General features: G+C 42.7%; 1 protein-coding gene across 13 annotated transcripts in view; it reads left to right on the forward strand.

Moving 5' to 3' along the window:
- LOC131684306 (TLD domain-containing protein 2) overlaps nt 1-23,551 on the forward strand; it is a 688,368-nt gene that overhangs the window by 450,425 nt on the left and 214,392 nt on the right. For 6 of the 13 annotated variants that reach the window (XM_058967052.1, XM_058967041.1, XM_058967045.1 and 3 more), the window contains one exon: nt 4,154-4,222. The exons of 6 other annotated variants lie outside the window; for them this stretch is intronic. In XM_058967052.1, coding sequence (XP_058823035.1) covers nt 4,154-4,222 — 69 coding nt within the window. Of the gene's footprint in view, nt 1-3,556; nt 3,713-4,153; nt 4,223-23,551 lie in introns of all 13 variants that reach the window. One more of the 13 variants, XM_058967050.1, reaches the window with a different exon arrangement.

A 23,551-nucleotide genomic window follows, 5' to 3' on the forward strand; every position in this document is an offset into this window, starting at 1 on the left:
GGAAAAGAAAGCTTTCTTGGAATGAACTCTTTTTATTGTCCCGGCATATGGTCAGCAGTTGATTAAACAAAAATGGTTTAGCCGGTATCTGTGTTATCACCATAAACGATTCACGTCTATTACGGCTAGCTGCTACTGTTTCAACACCACTCCATCAGCAACTTTGTTGTCAACGAGTTGGAGCTTGCGATGGAGACTACCGTACCTTTATGGTTGCAGTTTAATTAATTATTAGCCCAGCTTGAGTTACTGATTTGACGTCGTTGTCGCCATAACCGCAATAACTGTGTGTTCTTTCAGGGACGTCATAGCCTAGCAATAACATAAGAGTCAGGGCATTGGATCGGAAAGCACCCAAATATTGCGGGTTCGAAATCTGCCTCAGGGAGAATTGTGATTTCTGCAGATAGTTCTCGCCTATCTTTTATTTTTCGATTCTTGTTGTGCAATATTCCCATGTTTTCCCTTAGCACTCCATCAGTTCCGTTTCCCCTACTCTAACGCAACGAACAATAAAAGGTCGAACTGAAACAGATGACATCTGTTTTGTACCTTTTTGAATTTGAAAGTTACCGAGGCCGAGCCGAATGCGATTGTTCAGCTTATCAGTGGTCATTGTCCTTCGAATTTCGCCCCATAAGTGTCTAGCCTAGTGCCGGTTCTTTTTCGAGAGAAACGTTCGTAACTTATCTGGTTGGTCACCGATTAGTTGATAAATTGTACATCTTGAGTGGGAACCACTCTACCTCGCTGTCAAGCAAATGTCACGTGGCACAATTAGTATTGTTTTGCTGCTTACAATCATTAGAGCCAAATAATCAAAAAACGACTGCTTTTTGGTTTCTACCATTCGACTATGGTCATGAATTCATGTGCTAAGTACTCGACGAAAAAAAAAATTCTCCGTAAATAACTTCAAAATTCACTTATAGCAATGCTTTGATCATGAATTTTATAATTCATAGTAGTAGAACATTTATTTTAAGAAGTTGAGTAAAACGGCGAATTCACTTGGTTGAAAAAAGTTGTTCAGGGCATTAGAAATCCCATGTTCATTTTATATGAAAAAGACCCATAACATTTTTCGACTACCTAATGCCGACCAATATCATCCTGTTTTGAAGAACTTATTAGTAAACATGTTTTGAACAAGGGCAAATTATCGTGAATTCGGAGCCGTAATTTACAGAAAAATGACCACATATTTGGTTTAAAAATTAAGAAATTGCAATAATAATATTTCCAGTAGCATTCGCACTACACCATAGTTGTCCTGTTGTGCATTACAAATCAGTTGCAAAATCTGACAATGACGATGGTCAATAATGGATGATTTGGTAATTGATTTGAAAATCAAGAAATAACATTCTCGAGTATTGCTTTTTGTTTGCGAGTCCTAATATGCTCAATTTGCAGTTATTCGTTACAATACTCAATCAATTCATTAGGGATTTTAGAAGATCTCCACTATGGTACTAATTCAGTTTTTGGGCAAAAAATCCTAGTGAATAAATAAGTATCGCTTTGAAATTAGGGCCGCCAATTTAATAATAGTAAAGAAGAGAGGTTTTAAATTTTACAAATTTTAGTAATTTTAGTAGAATTATCATAGAAATGATTATCATTTAACTTATTTTCAATTTCAATAAAAAGCTGTCAATTTTCAGAAATTTAGTTCATGATACCTGAAATCATAAATGTCATTAGAACGCCCGAAGTTATACTCGTCGACGAAACAAGAGTAACGCATATATTGCGTTACAAACACATAGTTCATGATATGATGCACATAATTCATGGTGTCTATTCATAACATGAAAAAACACCATATTCCGAAAATCATGAGCGAGTTTTCTCATTTAAGAGAACGGATTTGTACCCGTGATAGACGTAGGAGGTCGATGTAGGTATTAAGACTGTAGATCACGAATCTGTTGGAAATCTCGGCGTGGCGAATTTTCGTCATATTATTTTCTAGCTGTTCTTTGTCTATTTTGCGATGGACATTTTCCCAAAAACCTGGAGAAAAGAAAAATAATATAGCTCGCGTCGAAAATAAAGAAATGTGCCGGCCATGATCTAGATTTAACAATTCAGGAATCCGTTCACGTCGTATATAGACCGCAAAAAATGTTCTTGAATTCATGAGTACAATCACAAACATATGGCTAGTTATTCACAAATTTGGGAACACTTTTTCCCGTGTAGATGTTTCAATGTATGAGCAATTGGTAGAACGGTATACAATTTGTATTTATTTTTTTTTTGATAAGAAAATTTCTAATCCGTCCCGAACCCACTGCACTACAAGACTGCCAACGTATTGAACTGCAGTGAAGGAACGCATCACGCGAGTTCTGGATGTATCAAGAAATATCTAACAAAATAACTTGTTTGTCTAGTAGCCTGTCTGCTTGACAAAATCTGATAAATTCCAGATAAATCTGGAACGCTGCGTACAGTTATTCACCACTCAGCGTGCTGTGAAAACATATCTATTTCTCTCTCGCCAGTGATCCACTCATTAGTTTCAGCTTCTTTTTAGTCCTGCTAAATTGATCGTTTTGATTATTAATTATACTGATAGATAATCATTATAATTCAAATGTCAGCTATGCGTTCAAAACAGGTGACCATCTCTAAAAAATATGAAACAGGATGGCGCCACCGGGATAAAATAACTAGACATGATAACCTCTGCGTTCTGTTTCGACCGGGAATGCCAACGTCTTACATACACACACCAATGCATTTCTTGTCAGCTGTCCGTCTATTTTTTTATACTCCATCCTACCTATTCCAACTCGTATATCAGCTCTTATCAGCGCATTCAACGTCGATTTGGGCCACATGCACTTTTTCAGAGCCCAATAAACTTCGATTTTGAAACGTGTCTTATGTACTGTAGATTAGAAAGCTGCTAGACTAGAACGGTTCCAAGGTTGAAATTGTTGTACGTATAAACCGTGAATACCCATACTCAGCTATGATGAAGATGACAATGGTTTTGTTTGTGTCCCTTTTCGTTGACACATAGACACTTTTGAGCCACCCTATTGGGTCGAGTACAGCCAACAATTTGTTCACTGCATTTATTTAGATGACGCTTAGTGCTCTAGCGCCTGCCTGTAAAGAGACCTCGAGGGCAAACCAAGTTAAGGCGGGCGGATTAATTTCGATTAAGGAAGCGAAAACAAGCGGAAACTGATATCGAAGTTAGCACAACAACAACTAACGCACGAATTCGAAGACGAACAACAACAATAAAGACAAAAACGGTTGATCCAACGTGACACGTTTTTAATATTAATTGAAGATTCGGGTGCTACGGGGATCAATTTGTCGTGGTCGTAATTTAATGTAAGCAAAGCACAAACCAGCTAGGGCGGTAATGTTGTTATCGTGCGCCGCGTTTCGCTATCAGCCGGTGTGTGCGAGTGTGTGAGTTTGTGTAACCGAGAAGAATCTGAAATTTGAGTGAATGACGGTGAAGCGCGACCGACCAACCGGAGAGGGTCGTGAGTGTCTCGAAAGTTGAGTTTTATTTTTCTCTAAGTAAAAGCTTAAGTGAGACCTAGTGCGTGATGATTCTTACCATGGAGCAAAAAGAGGACAATAGTGACGTAGATAGTGTGACGGAAGTGCCGATAGAGGTACCGGAAAAGTCGAAGAAATTGAAAACACAGTTAGCCAAATTTAAGAAAAACTACTGGTAAGAATTGTCGTTGGAATAATTTGATGGGCTGACTCAGTTCGACAACATAAACGTTCTAAAAACTTTAGAATATATCAGCAGATCACGAAACTGTAATCAGAACTATGAAAAACCTTTCATTGAGCATTTATTTATAATATTGTACTTATTTTAAATTTCATGTTTTCCATTTATAAACACAAAGTTTAGCTATGATTTTCTTATTTTGTTTTGTTTTTCTTTCTTCGTTTCTTTTCATTATCTGTCACCTATTTTTTTGGACCCCTTGCTGCCCTATTGCTATGACACATTGCTATCCGTTCCTGCACGTGTAATGAATATTTCAATTCATCCAAACCCGCATATCACAACATCCAACCGCTGCCCGTGCATGACCCTTTCATCGCTTGCCTACTGAACACCCCCGTGGCATGACGCATCCAAACGACGAACAACCAGGACCCGCCGAGCTAGTCAAGATGTGATACTGTCCAAAAGTTCGGACAACCTCAGCCCACCCTTCCGAAGGTTAGTTGACTATCGTTTTTTTGTTTTTTATTTAAGTTTTGTTTTTAAGTTTTCAGCTCTTTTTCCTGTCGTTATAGTCGAGTTTATTTTTGAGATTTTGTTTTCGGACAGTGGTAAGACGCCACTAATGGCTTAATAATGTGTTTAGCAGCAGGCAGAAAAACCACAATTCGCTGCCTGCTGCGTCACCCGCTACCCAATCAACGCCAAGACATGCTTTGATGTACTGCTGAAGGGGGGATCGCATCCCGCAGATAATCAATCATTTGCGGCTGGTTTGCGGACATTCTGGGTAGTTGTAAACCCATTACAGCGGCAGTCACAACGCTGTATGATACTGTTCTGAGACTGAGAAGAATGCCGTGTGGGACAATTTGGTTAAAGGGTTTCTTCGAAGTGAACAAAATTAAAAGAAATAATTATCCAAAGCGAACGACTGTGTGGTGTAGGTAAATCAAGTCTCCCTAAGTTGTATAATTGGTGGTCGAAGTGGTGCTACTGTAATTATTTCAACACCCACGATGTTCAAAGTGTAGAATTTGAATTGATAGAGGTTGTTTAACACGATATTGCGTCTATTAACCGATTAATCTATGCGATGGTTGCGTATTACTGCCCTTAAACATAAATATCTATTTTACTGCGCTATTTAGACGAAATAACTACAGTGATACTGCAAAACAAATGTTGATAAGAGTACAACTTGCATAAATAACTTCATTTTTCACAGCTCAACGCTTGTTTAGTAACCCTTCTAAAGGACAGCTAAAATCGTGATTTCAGAAGTATCGCCTTTAACGTCCAGTGGAATTAAAAGCCGCTTCTTTATAGTTTTATCAGTGAGAGAATTGAAAGCCCGAAAACGATGGATCATTTCTATTTCTAATTACAAGTTCATCAAAACTCGGGAAATGTAAGTCGCCTGGCCTTATGAGATATCTTACCTTTTTTACCAGCGGCAGTCGTCATATATCTAGTAAGACCTAACAAAAAACAAGACCTAACAACAGTGGCGTAGTAGCGGGGGGGGGGACGAAACCACCCCCCCCCCCTCCCGAAATATTTTGAGGGAATTTGAAAAAATTAAATATGTTCTACAAAAAATATACCTAATATTTTAAATGGAATTCTCAAAGTTTCATTTGCAAAAGGTTTCTTTTGAGAATATTTCCTTGTAGTGAAAATTGGCGGCACACCCCGACATCTACCTGTCGGTTCGCTGTGGAGGCTAGCTCAACCGCCGAGAACTACAACGAATAAATGGCTCCTGGTATCGTGACAAAACTGGGAGCTTAATGGTTCACGAAACGGATATCGACACTGAGAGAAATTTCGCCACATTCTGTAGTCCTTGACTGACGGCGAACATGGACTGCAGAGTGTGCGAGAAGTATCCCCGTAGCGACCACCAGGCGATTCGCTATCGCAACGACCAATGGAACCCTGATGCAGTATGGAGAAGGACGACCGGAAGGCTAAAGTGGAAGATGAAAGTCTCTAACAAAAATTTCTTTGTTGAGTCACTTTGGCGAACAGCAGAATCAAGTACGTTGATGCGGCTGATCTAACAGGAACGATTGTGACGGCTTGTGACGTTACAATGCCACGAAAACTGGAGTCATGCAGTAAACGGCATGCATCTTACTGGTTAAATGAGTAGCTCAGTACGCTACATGCTGCTTGTCTTAGAGCCAGAAGGCGGGCTCAGAGCGCAAGATCGGAGAGTGAGAGAGGAACGGAGATCAAGCTTAGCAAGCCAGTAGCCATAAGTAGATGTGCTGAGAAATAGACGACAATCGCTAGGGGACACGTACTGAGTCGTCATGCATGACGAAGATGAGGGCCCGTCGACACCAGCTGAAATATGCCCGGGTAAGCTAAAGATGCACGATTCAACTACCTGGTCACCGACACCGTACGGCGAAGAAGAAGGAGTTAACACAGCCTAGTGGCAAGTGACTAACGACGAGCTCAAAGAAGCGTCGATGTGACTAAAATCAAAGAAAACCCCCGCTCCGGATGGAATACCAACCGTGGCGCTGAAAGCTGCGATCCTGGCATATCCGGACATGTTCAGGGTGCTACTGCTGAAGTCTTTAGATGATGGAAATTTTCCCGAAATGAGCACTACCCACGGAAGAACAGCTGGTCGCAGCTACTCTTGAAGATGGCTGGAGGGAGATCCGTTTCGACATAAGTACTTCCTATGGTGGAACGGATCTCCCTCCAGCCATTCATCTATAGCGGCACTAGGTGCAGCGATTCCGAATCGAGGAAACGACTGGTTCGATGACGAATGTAAGCAGTTTATAGAGGAGAAGAATGCAGCACGAGCGAAGATGCTGCAGCACGGAACGAGACAGAAAGTGGAGCGATACAAACAAGCATGGAACAGGCAAACCTCGATGGAACAACTGTACCGCGTAAGCGACACACGAAAGTTCTACGAGAAACTGAACGGTTCGCGCAAAGGCTACGTTCCGCAAGCCGATATGTGCAGGGACTTAGACGGATTGAGAGGTGGAAGCAGTACTATGACGAGCACCTCAACGGTGAAGCAGCAGAGGACGAAGGCGGTATGGCAACGGATCTTGGAGCACGCGCAGAAGAAGTCAAGGAGGAGATCGGTCGGTTGAAAAACAACAAAGCTGCAGCTGCAGGTGTAGATCAACTACCAAGCGAGCTATTAAAATACGGTGGTGAAACACTGGCTAGAGCGCTGCACTGAGTAATCGCCATAATTTGGGAGTAGGAGATTCTTCCGCAGGAGTGTATGGAGGGTGTCGTTTGCCCAATTTACAAAAAGGGTGACCAGTTGGATTGCTGCAACTACCGCGCGATCACACTACTTAGCACCGTCCTCTCCCAAATTCTTTGCCACCGATTGTCACCCAAGGAGTTCGTGGGGCACTACCAAGCGGGATTCATGGGTTCCCGCGCCACCACGGACCAAATATTGGCGATTCGGTAGGTTATGCAGAAGTGCCGCGAATACAACGTGCCTACACATCGATTTCAAATGACGTGTGACACAATCGATCGAGATCAGCTATGGTAGATAATGCACGAGTACGGTTTTCCAGATAAGTTAACACGATTAGTCAAAGCGACGATGAATAGGGTGATGTGCGTTGTTCGAGTATCAGGCACACTCTCGAGTCCCTTTAATCTCGAAGAGGGTTATAGTTATAGAGGTGATAGTCTATCGTGCCTGCTGTTCAACGTTGCGTTAGAAGGTGTAACAAGGAGAGCGGGGATAGACACGAGTTGCACGATCTTCAGGAAATCCGTCCAGCTTCTTGGCTTCGCCGACGACATTGGCACAATGGCACGGATCTTTGAGGCGATGTCGGATACGTACATCAGAATGAAAGCTGAAGCCAGCAGGATTGGACTTGCCATCAATGTTTCGAAGACAAAATATAGGAGAGCAAGATATCCTAGAGACGACAATATGAACCTTCCATCCCGAGTTCGGATTGACGGCGACGAAATTGAGATGGTCGACGAATTCGTGTACTTCGGCTCACTAGTAACCGTCGATAATGATACCAGCGGAGAAGTTCAGAGACGTATCTTGGCGGGAAATCGTGCATACTTTGAACTCCGGAGGACGCTCCGGTCGAACAAAATTCGCCGCCGCACGAAGTTGATTATCTACAAGACGCTGATTAGACCGGTGGTCCTCTATGGGCATGAGACCTGGGCTATGCTCGTGGAGGACCAACACGCCCTTGGAATTTTTCGAACGAAAGATGTTGCATACCATCTATGGTGGCGTGCAGTTGGAAGACGGAACGTGGCGCAGGCGAATGAACCATGAGTTGCATTAGCTGCTGGAAGAACCATCCATCGTGCATACCGCAAAAATAGGACGTTTGCGGTGGGCTGGACACGTCTTGAGAATGTCGTACGACGACCCGGTGAAGATGATTCTTGAGGGCGACCCTACAGGAACATGTAGACGGGGCGCACAGCGGCACGGTGGATCGACCAGATAGACCTGCGGACCCTTCGAAGAATGCGAGGCTGGCGACAAGCAGCAATGGACCGAGTGGAGTGGAGACGGCTTCTGCATACAGCAAGAGACAACAAGACTCTAGCCTGAACGGTAAGGTAAGTAAGCATCCGGTGGGTTGAAATATCTCAACCAAGAATTGATCCACTAGGTTCCTGTTCACATGTCGTAAGAGGCGACTGTAAACAGGAGTCCTCAAATCAAGGTATTTCTCCGTGCCAAGGACTGAATGGTTGGCAGGACTAAAATATGCCAGTCGCGCACGGAGTTTTTGGGTCTTATCCTTGCTGTGTTAAGCGAATCTCTGACACAGTGGACGTTTGTTTTATCGCAAATCGTGGAATTCAAATTATGGTCATGTCCCTAATACCCATTTCGGGGTTCGCTATAGGCGATTATAAGCTAACGTGTTTGGTATCTTCTAGTTGCTGTACAACAAATGCTGATGATGAAATGTGTAGTGCTGTAATCGAGCATGGTTAGAGTAGCACAAATTAATCTTGAGCATAAACGTAGAGCAACTATGAATCTATCCCGCCTTGTGCAGGAAGGAAAAGCGTCCATAGCTTTGGTTCAAGAACCATGTTTCCATAAAGAAAAATTCTATGTTGGAAAGCTACTTAACCCCGTCTTCGTAGCTTTCAACAAAATGGCATGACAAATCCACGTGAAATGCCTCGTGCATGTATACTTGCGTGATGTGCTATTGTCGCATGTTTTATATCTGACCTGATAACTCGCTATATTTGTGCAGTCACGGTAAATATGAACAAGAAATACGTCTATTGTTCGGCATATTTGCGCATAATGAACCATCACCTTCTGTTGATTTCAAATGGGTTGTATCATACTGTGGCAGAAATGGGTTCCCACTCATAATCGGCTCAGATATCATTTTGAGAGGCACCGAATCAATGGAATACTTAATTAGTACAAATCTGCACATACTTAATGCAGGAAATCGCCCAACATTTGCACAGGCTGACAGAGAAGAGGTATTAGGTGTAACTCTCTGCTCTGATGGTATTACGCATGAGTTGGCAAACTGGTTCGTACCGAACGAGCTCAAACCGTCGTTATCTGATTATAAGTATATCCTCTTTGATCATTTAAACGTCTCGCTAGATATTGTCACATATCGTAATCCCAAATCTACGAACTGGGCCCTCTACGAAGAGTGCTTGGCGACTAGGTTTCATGGGTATCTTCCAACGATTGAATCTCCGAGTGACTTGAATGAGGTCGTGGATAAAACAAGCTCACTTATAGTAGCAGCATACCAAGAGGCTTGTCCGCTTCGAGTTATGTGTGCTTCTAGAGGAACATCTTGGTGGAATACCGAAGTTGTTCGATTCAAAAAGTTATCGCAGACGCAAGGACGGGTCGGAGGCTTTTAGGTTGGCTCGTAAAGCATACAAAAATGCCCTTCGATCCTCTGAGTGAAGTGGTTGGAAAAGCCTCAACACAAATGTATCATGTCTCAACGAGACTAGTAGATGAAATAAGTTACTTTCGAAATCGAAAGACTTTCATGTCAGTTTGATTAGAACTGCTAGTAGTGAATATTCGCCTGACGAAGATGTAGTACTCAACTGTCTTTTTGACACACATTTTCCAGGTTGTACGGAGCCATCACTGACGACTGCCCCTGAGTTCTTTTCAGAAAGTTCTGATTCTTGGGCATTTTCTCGTAGAATTGTGACAACCGAATCGATCAAATGAGCGATTGAAAGTTTTGCTCCATATAAGCCTCCGGGAAAGGATGGAATCATTCCAGTTTGTCTACAAAAAGGATATGCACACTTCAAGCATATTTTGAAAAAGATTCTTACTTGTAGTCTTGCAACAGGATACATTCCATGGGCGTGGCGGGAAATAACTGTCAAATTCATTCCCAAAGGTGGCCGCGTCACTTAGGAGGAGGCACAGAGCTTTAGACCGATCAGTCTGCCCTCCTTCCTTCTCAAATCAGTGGAACGTGTAATCGATTTGCCTTAGGCCAATGTAGACAAGCTTTCGGTAAATCTTGGGAACCCAAACTCAAGTATATTCAGTTGATCTACACAACAATTGTTAGATCAATACAGGCATACTGGTTCCTTAGACAGTGCGGACACGGCCGAAATGGTGGCTCCAGTGACGAACGAAGAACTACTCGCAGTGGCTAAATCCCTAGCAATGAACAAAGCTCCAGGGCCGGATGGAGTTCCAAACAACGCTCTCAAGGCAGCGATCATAGCGAACCCGAACATGTTCAGGCTAGCTATGCAGAGATGCCTTGACGAGTGCCGTTTCCCCGATAGATGGAAAAGGCAGAAATTGGTGCTGTTGCCGAAGCCCGGGAAGCCGCCAGGCGACACGACTGGCAAACTGCTTGAGAGGATCATCCTCAACAGGCTAACCCCGTACGCGGAAGGTACGGACGGCCTGTCAAGCAACCAGTTTGGCTTTCGGAAGGGTAAGTCCACAGTGGACGCTCTCAACTCAGTGATAAATACTGCCGAGATAGCGATCCAACGGAAAAGGCGAGGCATTCGATACTGTGCGTTAGTGACACTTGACGTGAAGAACGCATTCAACAGCGCAAGCTGGGATGCCATCGCGCTCTCGTTACACCGGCTTAGCCTACCGGTGGGTCTGTACCGGATCCTGGAAAGTTACTTCCAGAACCGCGTACTGCTATACGAGACCGATGCCGGTCAGAAAAGGGTTCCGATTACCGCCGGAGTCCGGCAGGGCTCGATCCTAGGCCCGGTGCTATGGAACCTCATGTATGACGGGGTTTTGAGACTGAAGTTCGCTCCGGGGGCAAGATCGTCGGTTTTGCCGTCGACGTAAACTTGAAGGTCTATGTGGAGTCAATCCCTAAGGTAGTACTAACTGCAGAACACGCGATCAACACGGTGGAGGAATGGATAAGCGCGAGAGGCCGTCAACAACCGAAAGTCGGCACAACATGCAGTTTTCCATGTGGCAGAAGTCGTGATCACCTCACAGCGGAGTCTCAAGTCTCTCGGAGTCATTATAGACGACAAGCTGACCTTCGGCAGCCATGTCGACTATACATGCAAGAGAGCGTCGACTGCTGTTGCGGCTCTATCGATAATGATGTCCCACAGCTCAAAGGTGTGCGCCAGTAGACGTAGGTTACTGGCAGGCGTTGCCGTATCTATCCTCAGGTACGGCGGCCCGTCATGGTCAAGAGCACTGAGGGTAACCAGTTACCTACAGAAACTGGAGAGCACCTACCGCGTGATGTGCCTCAGAGTGATATCTGCCTACCGCACGGTATCACACGATGCATCCTGCGTGATAGCGAGCATGATGCCAGTCGGGCTGGTCATTCCGGAAGATGAGGAATGCTTCGAGCTACGTGGAAATAGGGGAGCCCGCGAGCGCACCAGGGTATCCTCGGTCGCCAGATGGCAGCGTGAGTGGGACAACTCCTCGAAAGGTAGGTGGACTCACCGGCTGATACCTAGCATACCGAGCTGGGTGGGAAGACCCCACGGGGAAGTTCACTTCCACCTGACACAATTCCTGTCAGGCCATGGCTGTTTCCGACAGTACCTCCACAGGTTCGGGCACGCGGAGGTCCCAGCCTACCCGAACTGCCCAGGTGTAGACGAAACTGCCGAACACATACTGTTCGTATGTCATCGGTTCGACGTCGAAAGAAGAGCAATGCTTGACGTCTGTGGCTGGGACACAACCCCTGATACCCTTATTCAGCGGATGTGTCAATCGGTGTAGAAGTGGAACGCAGTCTCGGCTGCTACCACCCAGATTGCCTGTAGGCTACAGGTAATCTGGCGAACCGAGCAACAGACGACGAGCACGGCTAACTAGTGATTGGTTAGTTGGAGTACAAAAGGCCAAGCGCAAAAAAGGGAGTGAATGGTCTGTTCATGCTGAGGCAGGTTTGGCGCAGCGACTGGCAACCGCGTAAGGGGTAAACCCAGCCACCCCGAAGCAAGACAGAAGAGTGAGTGTATAGACGTATAAGTGGACTGCCTCATGCCAAGACGGGAGGGTCGTAGCGTAGTATGTTGTGACTTAGCTATCGATGCCTCATGGCGTGGCAGAGGAGCGAAAGTGTGAGCATCCAAGTCAGTCTCACACGGCATGTTAAGGGTGAGCACCCAAGTCAGCCTCACATGGTATGGGTGAGGCGAGCACAAAAGTAAGCCTAGCAAGGAATGAGTAAGGTGAGCACACAAGTCAGCCTCGCAAGGAACGAAAACGGTGAGCACAAAAGTCAGCCTCATGTGGAGTGTTTGAGCACCCAAGTAAGCCTCATACAGGACGTATGAACGCGTGAGTGAGAGTGAATGAGTACATTAAGTACAGCCATCCCCCCAGAAGTAATACCGCCCCCAGTGCACCCCGTGCGGTAGCTTGGACCCTACCAATAGCACGTGTACTGGGCTAGGACGTAAAGGTCTTCTCCATTGTAAAAAAATACTGGTTCCTTGAAGGGAGAAGTCATGACAATCCAATCAAAGTTAAACCATTTCCAGAGGATGGACTTGATGGCCATGACTGGTGCGTTCCCGACAACACCTACTGCTCCTTTCTTGTGCATACCATCTTAAGGTTAGTGGAACAGTAACCCAATAGATCGTGCAACTAGCCACACAAGGCTGTGGCCCCAAATGGTTACTTTTTAAACTTTTAATGTGCCTCTTCGCGAGGAATGGCTGTCTGGCTGTATGGAGCGACAACTTGAAGAATACGTAGTTTGTTACACTGACGGTTCTTTGTTGGAGTATCGAGCCGGCGTCAATTGTCGTGAATTGAGATTAGACCAATCCCATTCGCTTGGTAGGTACTGTACTGTATTCCAATAAGAAATCTTTACTCTACTGTGTGGCTTACAAAAAGCACTTCAACAGGGAATTTGCGGTAAAATAATTTATTTTTGCTCTGACAGTCAGGCTGCCCTAAACGCACTTAGTTCGGCAGATTCGAGATCAAAATTAGCAATCGGAAGTCGAACTCAAATCGAAGATTTGAGCATTTCAAATGCTATCTGCTTTTTATGGGTACCCGGTCATTTCAGTATTACTGGAAATGAATGGGTGGACGAATTGGCCGGAGCAGGTACAGCGACCGACTTCGTTGGTCCAGAACCAGTACTACCACTGTCGATAAGTTGGGAAAAGCACAGGATTCGCTCTTGGGCTGTATTCGAGTATGCTAATCATTGGCGTAGCTTGCAAACTTGCATTCAAACAAAAACTTTTTTTTTTCGGATTTGATTCCGAAAATGTCAAATAATTTGTTGCATTTTTCCAAGCATAATTGCAGTATTCTAGTATGGGTGCTGACGGGACATTGCAAACTCAATTATCACATGGCTATTATTCAGCGTGCTGAGTATTATTCGTGTGATCTTTGTGAAACCGATTACGGAACATCATATCATTTGACATATAACTGCCCTGTAGTAATGCAATTACGTATCCGGATTTTTGGTTCTCCATACATAGACGAAAATAAGTACAGTGAGTTAAAACTCAAGGATATGCTATTGTTCATAACCCAGTGTGGTAAAGAGGAATAGGTCAACTAAAAATATCAGAGGGCAAAATATTCATCCTTTGATCATATCACCCTGCCTAGTTCTAGTTTTCCATTCTATGCTTATAACTGATTTGCTCTAGAAAACCTCTCAATTTTCGTATCTTTCGTTTGTTTTAGTATTCAATTTGCCGAAAATAGCCAATAAAAATCGATACAGTAGAACTTTGTGGCAAATAGTAACAAATAAAAAAAAAGTTGATTAGCAAATATTTTTCTAAACATTCTATAGAGTCTAATTGAATTGATCTAATCAATGACAATTCCATTTCCATTCAGATAGTTAAATGCTGCTTGAGTCGACGCCCAAAAGCGTATATCACAACATATTTTATTGACCAACGACGACAAACAGGTTCTCTTCGGTCGTAAAAATATTAATTAATTTTTATTAAAACGATACCAACCGACAACGAAACCCAACATTCAATCATACACGTTTCATCATCTTGAGAAGGTGCATCAAAAGTTCCATCAAAAATGGCCTTCAGAAGGTTTGAAAATATTTTTACTCGCTCCTTCCGTCGCCCCCCATTCGTTAGCTATAAAAGTGGGAAGAATAGTCATGATTCTATAAAACTGAGCCTCGGTTAAGTTCAAGGCGCACGATCTCCTAGACTACGATGTGGAAGTTCAAAGATCACTTCACATTCCATCAACTTAGGGTACAGCCACGTGGTTGATTGTTTTCATTTTTAAAACCGGCTATAAAACGAGATGGCAGATTTGGCAGGGTAGTAACTCACCGCGACGCTTGAATGGATGTGGAAGTTCATGATCGCTCAATGTGATACATTAATCTTGAACTCGGAAGATCTGACAAGATGATTTTGAACTGAGAGGTTTGCTGTTATGTAAAAAGCTTAAGAACACTACCAAAGTCAGTAACAAAAATTCAATACGCAAAAACAAACTTCAACAAAAAGTTCTTTGTATAACATAAGTTTTATTGAATCAATTGTGTTGCTTATTTACCATCGCATATCGTTCTGCTTCGAGTACCGTGTCTTGTTAATACAATGAGCGATTGAAACCGCACTTCTCACAATTATCGTTTCAAGCAGGAAACTTTGTGCAAAAAACCGCAACTAATGCGTCACCGCTTTCGATCTACCTGGTACGTACTAAAGCTAGCCGTTGTTGTCTGAACTGTATGAATTAGAAGAAAAGCTTTTCCTTTTGTGTCGTAAGCCCACTTCGTTTATGGTGTCCTCGATGCTTTGTAAGGTCCATGTGGTCGATCGATGGAATTCGCCCTTCCCTATTGTTTGCTGGAGTTAGATAACAAACGACGACCGAAACGGTACACCGCCCGCGTCGCCATTTCGCTACGCCACGGATGGTGGCCCCGCCGCCTAATTAAACGATTCGCGGTTGAACCAAGTTCAATAAAACCGTTATTTTCTAAGTAAGGAGACCGAGCCGGGTGCGCTGTACTATTACTGGGCGGATGCGGTTCAGGGTCAACGTTAGGTGAACCGTACCTACAACAATACCGTTTCGCTGAAATGATCTGTAAACTTTGCCGGTTTATGACGCACACAAATTGATTATCGTTGGGCATGAAGCGTTGATCAACTTAAGTCATTGTATCTCAGTTTTATTTAGAGTTCGAAGGGGTCCTCGATCGTCCAGGGTGATTTCGAAAGGGTCCGCAGTGTAAAAAAAGGTTCAGAACCACTAGCTTATGGCATCTTAAACTTGCACATGAATCAACATTGTTATATTTTCAACAAATAAAATAATTAATAATTGTTTGTCTGTGAGTTCGGTTCGAACAATTATAGTCTCTGTAACACAATATTAAATTAATGACAACGCTTCGAATAGTAATAATTCAGGTTGTCAGCTTTTTTTTTTTTCAGAATTTCGATTCTTCGGATTCAGAAAACGAAGAACCTGATTTGACTAAACTGAAGCTGCCATCAAAACAAAAAAAAACTGTACATTCTATCAAACAGACCACCATTCACAATCTTTTTCGCTATATGACCGTCCTGGGGGTAACGGCGTGTATGTTTTGAAGTGTTATTACTTTACGACATCATCAGTATCAATTCAGCACTAGCAGTGAACCGATTAATTGCTTCGTCTGTCTCGGCGGGGCTTTACTGTGTTCTTTTTTTGGCACAAGTCGCGCCGCTTCATCGCGAACTTTACCCAAAACAAACTAACAATCGACGTAGCGTGGGTAGCTAAGTATGATGATGATGATGATTCTATACTGAAGCACCTGAGCGCAGAACCAGTTTCAACGAGAGGAGGCGGTAATTTTGATTACATCAGCTGGTTGCGCGTGACAATTTACGCATTCGTGTGTCCGGAAATCACGACTCGTATCATAAACCAATTGAAGGATGATGGGTGGCGGAGGGGAAGGGTGTGTCTCAGTAAATAGGTGGTCCGCTGAAAAGGCGTGACCGAAAGTAGAAAAAACAAGACCAACGATTCTCGGACGGAGACGAGCTCTAGGTCATCACTAAGTTATGATCAGTCGGTTGAACAAGCAATCCAATTTCGAATCATTAGACTGCTGAAGGCGACGCTACTGGTTTGGAACTGATGAATGGGTTGGCACTATGTTTCTTTCCTACATCGCTGAACGATTCTCGAAAACCACCGTGAAGTTGAAGGGTGAGCTAACGTCCGGTGTTGATTGTTATCACCGCAGGTGGCTCTCCGGTAGGGTTGTAGGTTTTATTTACTCCAATGGCGTTAATGATTTGACATATAATGGTTGTAAGATCATTTCCTGTTGCTGGTTTGACAAATGAGCTCAATTGCTGTTGAATGTTGATCAGCCATACTTGTATCAAGGTTTTTAGGTCACTTCAGAAATACCTTCCATGATGTTTATTGCAGGCTGATTTCGCATATAGGACGACCTCATTTGAGCAACAATTTTCAGTACGTCGATATGTAAGTTCGAAATATGTGCTTTAAATAAGTTAATTATTTAACGACATATCACCTGTAAAAGGAGCTTTATTCATATCAAAATAGAATCTCGGTTTCTGAAATCGAAACGTAAAAATAGGATCTCGATATTGATCCTGATTCATAAACATGGCAGTAAGCGAAATGTCAAAAACTGCCGTGGAAATTATTCAATCCATGCATACTTTCAGTTATTGGAGCTAACGATTACATTGTGAAACAAAAAAAAAAAAAAATTGGGCGCAGAACGAAAAAATGGCGAAAGTTTGGAGTCTTCACCTCTGGTGAAGAAATGTTTGAAAAAAGTGGCCATCTGAAATTTTCGCATAAAGTCTTACATAAAATGTTTATTACATCGAAGAAGTAATCTCTGCAAGTTTTTAGCTCAATCAGACATCATTAAGGGGATGCGATGTTTGAATATTGATTTCATAATATAAGAAAAATCCAAAGTGAACGCTGGGCTTGAGAGCAGAACAAATAAAACCCTACCTACTGCATCGAGAAATTAAAGGTTTTTTTAAAGATTACCAGCCACCCAATGATGTTCATTTAGCATTAAAACCTACGCGATTGTTTTTCGTGGATGATATCAAAATTGCACTGCAGTTGACACCATAGAAGCCCTCGATCCCCCGTTTCAGTCGAGCAATTGCAGCCAGCGATCATCAGTCGTCCCGGTCCTGTGTGTGGGAGGGGCGATAGGGTCTTCCAATTCGACATAAATAGCAAGAATACATCTGCTCCGAACACTTCAAGAGCTGATGTATTCTTCGCTTCCAGTTATTTGACTTTTGCTCCGAGATCTTGTGACAACATGTCAACCAACAATCAACGTGTTCTGGGGCAGTTGATTCGGGATGCATAGAGTTCCCCACCACAGTTGACCAAGCGATCGTGATCCATTCCGATACTGTTCGTGGGATTGACCAAAGGATCTTCCTGCGCGCTCAAAACGGTAACATGGCTTCGCTCTCTGCTGAACCTGATCCGCTCGCCAACAACATCGAGATTTACTACCAGAATGTTGGTGACTCAAATTCATCAGCGGACAGCTATTTGTTAAGGACCACGGGCTGCTGTTATGACAGCGGACAGACAACAGTACTCTTTCTCGCCAAGTATTTGGTTCAACATTCGATGTCTACCGCTGTGACCGCAACGCCCTCAACAACTACAAGACATCACTGTTCGCCATGGTATAAACGCCCGGCTGATCAACGATGGCCGGTCGGCGAGCTCCGAGCAAGTGTGGATATCAGTGAAACTTGCCGATCGCAATCTGTTCCTGTGTGTCGTGTATTTTCCACCTGACAGAATTCGTGATTTCGGTCCGAAGCTTATAAGCAATGCCAGTTATATTCTGGACAGCTACAGCAACGTAATTCTTCGCCAAATTAATGTCATCAACGAGAGTGGACGTACATTGAACCACTGCTGTAAGTGTAAGTGCCCGGAACTACTGCTGCACTGCTCCGACTCCTTTAGTCCAGCATGGGCATCATCATCCCTCACTACATCTTTTATCGCTGGTAAGCTAGGAGAGAATTTTCAACTGAAATCTAAGGCCAAGTCGTTCTGAAAGTATGTGAACGAGCAGCGAAAAGGATCCGGTTTACCAATTTGTATGTCATTTAATAGAGTTTTAGGTTCCGACACTAAGAAAATTTACCAACTGTTCTCCGACAAATTTTCAAGCGATTTTTCCAATGAGAGCCTTCTACCATGAATCATCAACCGAATATGCGTGGATAATGCTGCCATTCTTGCAGCAAATTTGAAGCGGAAATCATATAGTTCCCCGGGCCCGGATGACGTTCCCTCGATTCTTATCAAAAAGTGCATCAGCGGGCTTCTCGAACCATTTCGGCGAGTCTTCGTGCTATCACTCGCTACTGGAACATGCATATAGTTATCGAGGAATCTCGTGTTTTAGTGACGTATCAAAAATATTCGAGCTAGTTGTTTTATACCCTATTTTCTTTCACTGCAAACACTACATTGCAGACGACCAACGCGGTTTTATGCCTAAACGATCAACAACGACCAATCTGCTCTCGTTCATAATATATGTACTCGATGAATTCGCCGACGAATTCCAAAACCGATGTTATGTTCAACCTTCGACAAAATCAACCATGATATCGCAATAGCGAAGCTGAACAACATCGGTGGACAAATACTGCGCAGGTGTTGTTCCTACCTCGATGTCTATCTGCATCATTCTTCGCTACATCCGACATCCCGCAAGGAAGCCACCTCGGCCCAGTAATATTTCTTCTCTACTTTAATGACGTCAATATCAAATTACAGGCCAAATCAAAAAATTTACTACATGAAAGTTTACTTTTTTTAAATACGGGTTTTAATCGAAAGCTTTGAAAGTTGTACCTTGGCGTGGAAGAGCCGATATATTAATATATGCTGTTACTTAGTGCAGAATTAGATTTCATCCTTTACGGCTATTGGACAACCGCCAGAAGAAACCTAAAACGTTGGTACACAATCGTGAATAGCAGATCGGAAAAGGTAACTATATTTCAGTGATTCACGAAATAAAGAATGGATAATGGCTATTATGCAAAACCTTGAGGTCCGTCCAGGTTAAGTCTTCTGTACGGAAATATCTTGACCTAGGAACTTCGAGCATGTTGTTAGTCGCCTCTTACGACATGGGAGCAGGTTCCCAGTGGTTCTATTCTTGGATGAAATAGTGATAAAAGATTTTAGCCCGCCGGACACCATACGGCTTACATCTCGACTCCTGTAGTAGAAGACAAAAAGTTAATTCATCGAGAAACTCTAAGCTTGCCTATGTGACCGTATTCCACGCCTTCTGAAACGTTTTTGCCTCAAATCGTTGCCCTACCGAGAGAACACCGAGTCTTTTGTTAATTGAATGTCGTTAGAACATATAAAAAGGAGAATTATAAAGTTAATACAATTCAATTACACTATATACGAAACGTTATAGTGATAGGATTCGACGGTGTAATCGTAATAGAAACCTTTGTTTTAAGTATCAACATAAAATTTTACAATAATGCTAGAATCTAAATCCCTGCGGATGCGGATAGTATAATCGAGCTTCGACTACACGACCGAAAAATTCGATGTCTAAATTACCAAATTTATTGAATGGGGAAGTTTTCACAGTCAACGGTGTTCGATTGGTGAAAATGCGGTTGGGACATCCCTTGTCTTCCTTCGTGACCCTGCAACCAGGATTTGTCCATTCTCAGACTACACTATGTACTTATGACGATCAGTCTCCCACGTATCAATACTGTATACAATCAGCGCTCTATGAAAAAACTCTACATCGTGTACACAAACCAAAAACATCAACCACAACAAAAACGAAACTCTAGGACAAATTGTTGTACAATTTACTAAACAATCAGTAAACGCTAAATCAGTACCCAAGTAACAATTGAAGTTTTATAGCACGCTACAAGTGCAATCTAAGTTTTATGATGGCTAAAAAACTACCATAAAACCTTGATTGTCACTAGGGTACTATATTCATCAAGAAGACTGAAAATAAAGAAGGTTTCGATATCATAATCTGTAAACCAAAGAAACTAATCAAGGTATTCAACAATCTCCGAGATAACATCAGGAAGGATAGTAAGACAACAGCAGCAAAAAGATAGTAAGCAACAACCAAGCAAATGAACCAGTCGATCCACAGGGGTCGTTTTCTTATTCATCTATTATAAATAAAGGACACGAACCCGTTAAGCTTACATACCGAGTCGTGTCAAACAAAAGAATTGGGGAAAATCACCAATATTCAACGGTTTTGCTAAGAAACTTTGAAATGCTGTTTTAATAGATTTGTTTTTCTTAATTTGTGTATTCGACACAAACATAGATGTAAGCTTAACGGAGCAGTTGCTCTTTTACACTTACAGTGAATAATAAAAAAAACTCTGTCTGAGTGATTGGATCTAGCATACGCAGTTTTTAAGTGCGTGCGGAGATTATTATTCTCGACGTTGAAGCTTTTTGAGTATTATCCAATAGTACCTGTGATGTTTTGTGGCTTTTGGTTGGTTACTCTGTTCAGTTGTTATCTTATGGGTTACGGTTGTGAATATATATTCCTTGGTGTTTGTATCTTCATGGCTTATGTTGGCTTATGATTGATGGGAACAGTAATCGTTTCTTGAATAATTCATTCATAGCGGTAAGCAGAGCAATGCTCATTCGATTTATCTACCACAGTGAGAATAGCTGGTGCTTTAGTATTCTGGGCACTTAGCCGGGGAAGTGAAATTATACAGCTAATTAAACCGACAAAACCGTTTAAAAATGTAAAAACATGTAAAGTTTTCTTTTAACGAGAGAGTGAGTGATGCGCAATAAGTTTGTCAAAAACATAACACTACGGTGATTGTTGGTAATGAAAGCGTATATATTTTACTCTTTTTAGATCATTAGGTTAGAAAGCGACGAAAGCGCTCTAAAATGTTGAGCAATCGCTTTGATTTCAATTTCTGGCTAGTTTCACTCATAATCTACCATCCCCCAGGTCAGTGAAAATCTCCGGGTCAAAGCTACTCCAGAGGTGGCAACCCTAACTGCTTCTTACAAACGACAATGCGATTCAATCACTAGTTTCGCCATTATGGATGTACTCCAAAGCCAACTGTAGTAGCTGTTCAATTGCGGAGCGTCAAAGTCTGGGTTGAACAATCTGTCGAATTGTTGATTGTTTTGTATATCAAGCGACAGCTTCAAAACTTCTAAAATTGTGTCTTACTCTGCGTCATTAACGGAGTGTATTCTATTTGAGCCCTAACGGTACACCTGACTTGGACCGTTTAATCAATGTAATGACATACCAGCCTTAATCTACAATCGAACATGCAAAGTAAGTTCTACTGGAAAACCGTGCAGTTAACCTATAAACACAAAGATACAAATCTCTGGAAACGGTTCGTGACCGAAGCAATTTGCTCGGAAGCAGAAATGTCTCCCTATAGGTGAGGGCAAACACTTTGGCGTGAATTCTAAACTGAATACTTAATGCAGGCGGCAGATTGTAGATAGGCACACAAATTGTACAAGTTAATTTAATTACATCGCCCATATATATTCATCTTGCTGTCATTCTCCGATCCTGGTTTAGCAATACCTACGGGAGACAGCCTGCTGATCTCATATAAGCTAGCCGTTTAAATATTCAGGTCATGAACAGAAAAGGTTTTCTTTTTTTTGTGTCACTAGGATCGTAGGACTGACTCTGTTATTGTCCTGTATGAACTGTGTGAATGAACCGTTACCGTTGAAATAGAAGGTCAAGTTCCACATCAGAATGTAGTACCAAGGCTTTACTTTCCTATCTTCGCTGGTTGGTAGTGAACAGACGAACGCTAACTAAATCGAGTTAGAAGCCTTATCAGATTGCGATAAAGACAAGGATTTTACACTTGCTCATGCATCGATTAGGAAATCATAGCTGAACACGTCAGAATATTACGATGAGTAATGTAAGTTTTTTTATTAAGCAAAACCGCTGCCAAAGCTATAGACCAATCATAGACGTTCTGCGTAAATGGGAAATTAACGAGTTCGAGCTGAGTATGGCTACGGCATGTGGGGTGCAGTACTGCTCGTGTTATGTTATGACGAAGTCGGTTGAAAACAGTTTCCACCGTTTTGACCTCGCGGCACGGGAGCAGTTCACACGAACGGCATCGTGCAAGCATTTAGATAATTTTATTTCCGCGGAAACAAGGTAGAATATCGAGAAGCGGCACACTTTCAATGTAGAGCTTCAATGTGGCGTGGTATAAAATGAGTTCAACATAACAACGGCACATTAAATGTAGCAGTTATGAATAATGTGTTTAACATTGATAATAATTCATTTTCTCTACCCAAAATTGATTGATGAAATAAGGATAGAATTTTTGCTTACTAATACCAACTATTGTTGATTTTTAGCCACTTGTCAATCATCCTCTAACAGAAAAATACGCCCTTCAACGAGCAGCAGATCAAATTTCAGTTTGTCGACCGCAAAGTGCCAATCATTCGAGCACCGAACGAAACAAACATCATCAACCGTTAACAGTTCCTGTTAACCACTTATATTGGAACGGGTCGCCTGCGGACCGTTACGTGAAAATCGGCTTCAGCATTGAATCATTCGACCGGTCACCCGCCCCCGCACCAGGGTGTGTTGATCGGAAGGGAAAATTTTATCCTTACCGTCGTCCTCTACCTTGTCGATAAGACCGTCGGTCGTCGCCTCTTCGATGAGGGTTGGCACATTAGACAAACGGAAGATCTCCAAATCTGTGGTTTCCGGTAGTGGGTTAGTCTACTCGTATGAAACCGACCGATAGCTTACCGGTAGACCGGGGGGAAGTGGTGATGGCGAATAAATATATCTTGCTACTTGTACTTATCCGCGGGATTGTGGCTGGTGCGTGAGCTGATAGGAATCTGCTGAGAGGTGTGCTCTAAGCCGTACATAAGATGATGCGATCATTTAAAGTGGCATATTGGTAAAAATCCCAGCTATTTATGTGTACATATTCTGGCTCCATTGGCGAGTGATGGTGATGGGCAAATGTTCGTGATATAAACTCGTAAGACTTGCACTATCATACTGGAAGGGGATGATTCTGTATTACGTTTTGGTTTTATAAAACAATACCATGACTATTTCAAGATTCATGATCCGGGAACGAAATGAACCTAACGGGAAAAGCTCAAGAAATAAACAGCTGGACCCAAAAATTTAAAATCATAAACTGTTTCATAAGGTAATAATC

Source organism: Topomyia yanbarensis, chromosome 2, assembly GCF_030247195.1.
Source record: "Topomyia yanbarensis strain Yona2022 chromosome 2, ASM3024719v1, whole genome shotgun sequence".
NCBI lineage: Eukaryota > Metazoa > Arthropoda > Insecta > Diptera > Culicidae > Topomyia > Topomyia yanbarensis.